This window comes from Austrofundulus limnaeus, unplaced genomic scaffold (genome assembly GCF_001266775.1).
Source record: "Austrofundulus limnaeus strain Quisiro unplaced genomic scaffold, Austrofundulus_limnaeus-1.0 Scaffold246, whole genome shotgun sequence".
In the NCBI taxonomy this organism is placed as follows: Eukaryota; Metazoa; Chordata; class Actinopteri; order Cyprinodontiformes; family Rivulidae; genus Austrofundulus; species Austrofundulus limnaeus.
The window spans coordinates 818095-821308 of NW_013952648.1; the positions used below are offsets into that span (position 1 = coordinate 818095).

The window sequence follows — 3214 nt, forward strand, 5'->3', positions numbered from 1 at the left end:
GGAATGAACTGATTAAATAATTTTATAGTCATTTTCCAGATTATTCCACAGTTTTATACCTTTTACTGAAGTGCATCTGTCCATAATAATGGCAACAACGGCCTTCCATACCTGACATTTTGAAACGGGAGTAAATAACTTCTAATTCGTGCGCGTGCAGCTGATTTTAGAGCCAACCTTGCAGYAACCTGCTGAAGTCATCCTCGCTGATGTCCTCCGGCAGTCCCACCTGACCCAGGTCCACCGTCACYCCACCGAACCGGTCCACTTTCCCGGTCAAACCGCTACCATGAAGCTGGGAACCGGTGACAGCGCGTGAGAACGTACGAGCCGATGTACGAGCTGCCGTCTGCGCGCACGACACTTTACGACACAACCGTTCGCTCAACAGCAGTGAAAGTCTTGAAACGAAGACGCAGCCCGTCATGTTGCATTAAAACTAAAAAAAAATAACTATTTAAAAGACATTTATCTTCTGTTTACCACCGGCTGGTGTGCGGCTGTGTTCAGCTGTTACGTAAAGTCCTCCCTGGAAGTTGCGTAAATACCGTAATGATTGGTGTAYAAGCTCAATGAAAAGCTATGCGTACAACGGTAATGTCTGTTTATTACACAGGCACAGCCAACAATATCTTAACAGTTAAAGACTGATGAGACGATAATTTAAAATCATTTTTAAATTATGCAAAAATAAATCAAGTTATTATTAAAAATTCGACTTAAAAGTTTTAACTAGTTCAAAGAAAATAACCACAAAACACCATTTACAAAAATAAAAAAGGTCTGATTGATATTAAACATACCCCGAATGCGAGATCGCACCCTAACCATGTCTGTAAATGCTTTAATAATTATTTTTACTGTTTTTAAATGTCTTCAGAAGGTTATCTGTAATTACTAGCTAAATATTGATATGGAATTTGGCACAGCTCTCCTCAAAGAGTCACATGGCTTACATGTGTTTTTTAATTTAACGAAAATTCCTTACTGCTTATTTATTTGTTTATTTGGTTGTTTAAAAAGCAATCAATAATATGAAAAAAAAAAAAAACAGAAATTACTTGTCTGACGGTGGAGCACTTATACGTGGACTTACGGTAATTGGAGGCGGGGCTAAACTTTAACCAGGAAGTYATCGATGCGCACCTGTGTTTACTCATGTTTCCACGCTCACGTGGAAAATATTCTGTGTTAAAATGTCTTCAAAGAAAAATAAAAGCAAATCTAAAAGAACGAGTGAAGGAGAGAGTTCCCTCCTGGCGAAGGAGGCTCTGAATGATTCCTCAAACCTACAAACACCATCCGGCCGCGACGGAGGGAGCTGCAGGAGTCCCAGCAGCTGCAACTCATTCACTGTCTTCGATTTCATAGAAAAAGGTCAGAGACATGCGCCRACATGACTTTATCATGTACCGGTGGGTTCACCAGGTGTCAATCAAGCAGGTGAAGCATGTAGWAAACCTGATGGATGCTACTTAAGTTGATTATTAAACAATCAGATCAAGTTACAGAAACTTATAATGCAGCGTGAAGAAGCTGAAACATGGTTGTTAGCTTAAAGAAGCAGCACACTAGCTAAAAGTTAAAAGAAGAAAAATGCTAGTTTAAAGCTAAAGTTGCAGAAGGCTAGCTAAAAGCTAAAAATTGTAAAATAATAGTCAAAAGTAGCCAAACCATTAGCTAAAAATAGCAACAGATTAGGTAAATGTAGCTCAAGGCTAGCTAAAAGTAAAAGAAAAACCTACTTAAAGCTAAACGTTGTACAAAATAACTAATGGTTGCAAAACAATAGCTAAAAAATAACAAAAGAKTTGCCAAAAGTGACAACATAATTTCTAAGACTAGCTAAAAGCTAAAAATAAAAATGGCTACTTAAAGCTAAATGTACTAAAAGCCGCACTTTAAACTTTGTCCACAAGTAGCAAAAGAATAGCCAAAATAACAGATTGGATAAAAGTATTGTGAGGCTAGTTAAAAGTTAAATAAAAGCTACTAAAAGTTAAATGTTGTACAAAAGTCAACTAATGGCCAAATACTGTAGTGCAAGGCTAGCTAAAACAAAAGTTTCAATAAAAGAATAGCCAAAAGTAACAACATACTAGCTAAAATATTGTAAGACAAGCTAAAAATTAAAAAATGACTAATTAAAGCTAATGTTGTACAAAATCCAACTAAAACCACAAGTAGAAAAACAATTGCTTAAGTAGTAACAAAAGCTAAATGTAGCGACAGCGTAGCTAAAAGCAGTACAGGGCTAGCTAAAAGCTAAGTCAAAACTGTATACCTAAAGCTAAATGTTGTACAAAAGCCAACTAAAGAGACAAGTAGTAAAACAATAGCCTAAAGCTAGTAACAGACTAGCCAAAAGTAGCATAAGGCTAGCTAAAAGTAGCATAAGGCTAGCTAAAAGTAGCATAAGGCTAGTTAGAGTTGAACGTATGAAAACGTTACCTAAAATGTACAAGTAGCAAAACAATAGCCAAAGAAACAAAACAATAGCTGAAACCAGATGTATCATAAGGCTAGCTATAAGGTAGCAAAAGGGCAGTTTAAGCTAAAAGTAGCAAAAGCTGATTACAGTAACAAAATACAACAAGCTAAAAGCTAAAGTTTAAGGAGGACAGTTAAAAGTATCAAAATAAGGAATGAAATGTAGCAAAAATAGGCAGAAGTGTTGAAAGACGACAGAATCCAGATGTTTTTAGTAAATTAGTGTCTGACTTTTTGCCTCCCAGCCGACGACAGAACACCCAGAAGTTGCCGATCATCTTTGGCCCAAATGAGCCTCAACKCCATGAAGTCTGCTGGTGTTTCCATCGCGAGACCGGTCCTGCTGACGAGTCCCTCGGGACACCAGGAGGTACTCGTGGCTCCTCCTCCTCTCTGAACCTGCCTGGAGGTTTCCTGCCAGCTCCTGATGTTTCCTCTCACCTGCAGGTGTGTTTGGCTTGGCCCGTTGCCTCCTTCCCAGGTGGACGGGTCGGMCTCCAGAAAAGTGCTCAGAACAACCTGAGAGTGAAACCAGGGGACTCTGTGGCTCTGCACCCCATAACTGGACCCGTGATCCAGGTGGAGGAGGTCCTCGTTTCTAATCAGTGAGTTTCAGCCTCTAAAACACTAAAAACTGTAACATAGTAACTACACCTAAAAATACACAGATGTTATATTTACTGTTTTGTCCATAAAACATGCTCTTTTAGTAACACATTTATTT

At 38.6% G+C, this 3214-nt stretch overlaps 2 protein-coding genes across 5 annotated transcripts in view; one reads left to right on the top strand and one right to left on the bottom strand.

Annotated features, from left to right (window-relative positions):
- nudt6 (nudix (nucleoside diphosphate linked moiety X)-type motif 6) overlaps window positions 1-1175 on the bottom strand; it is a 15221-nt gene extending 14046 nt beyond the window's left edge. For 2 of the 4 annotated variants that reach the window (XM_014020282.1, XM_014020281.1), the window contains exon 1: window positions 178-552. In XM_014020282.1, the coding sequence (XP_013875736.1) occupies window positions 178-427 (250 nt within the window). In that variant the 5' untranslated portion in view covers window positions 428-552. Of the gene's footprint in view, window positions 1-177; window positions 553-1096 lie in introns of those variants that run through there. The other 2 variants (XM_014020283.1, XM_014020280.1) reach the window with 2 other exon arrangements.
- Window positions 1176-1181: 6 nt separating this feature from the next.
- Window positions 1182-3214, top strand: part of afg2a (AFG2 AAA ATPase homolog A) — a gene marked incomplete at its 3' end in the record, with an annotated part of 12871 nt that continues 10838 nt past the window's right edge. Inside the window, 3 exon segments of the mRNA XM_014020276.1 lie at window positions 1182-1377; window positions 2736-2860; window positions 2938-3095. Coding sequence (XP_013875730.1) covers window positions 1197-1377; window positions 2736-2860; window positions 2938-3095 — 464 coding nt within the window.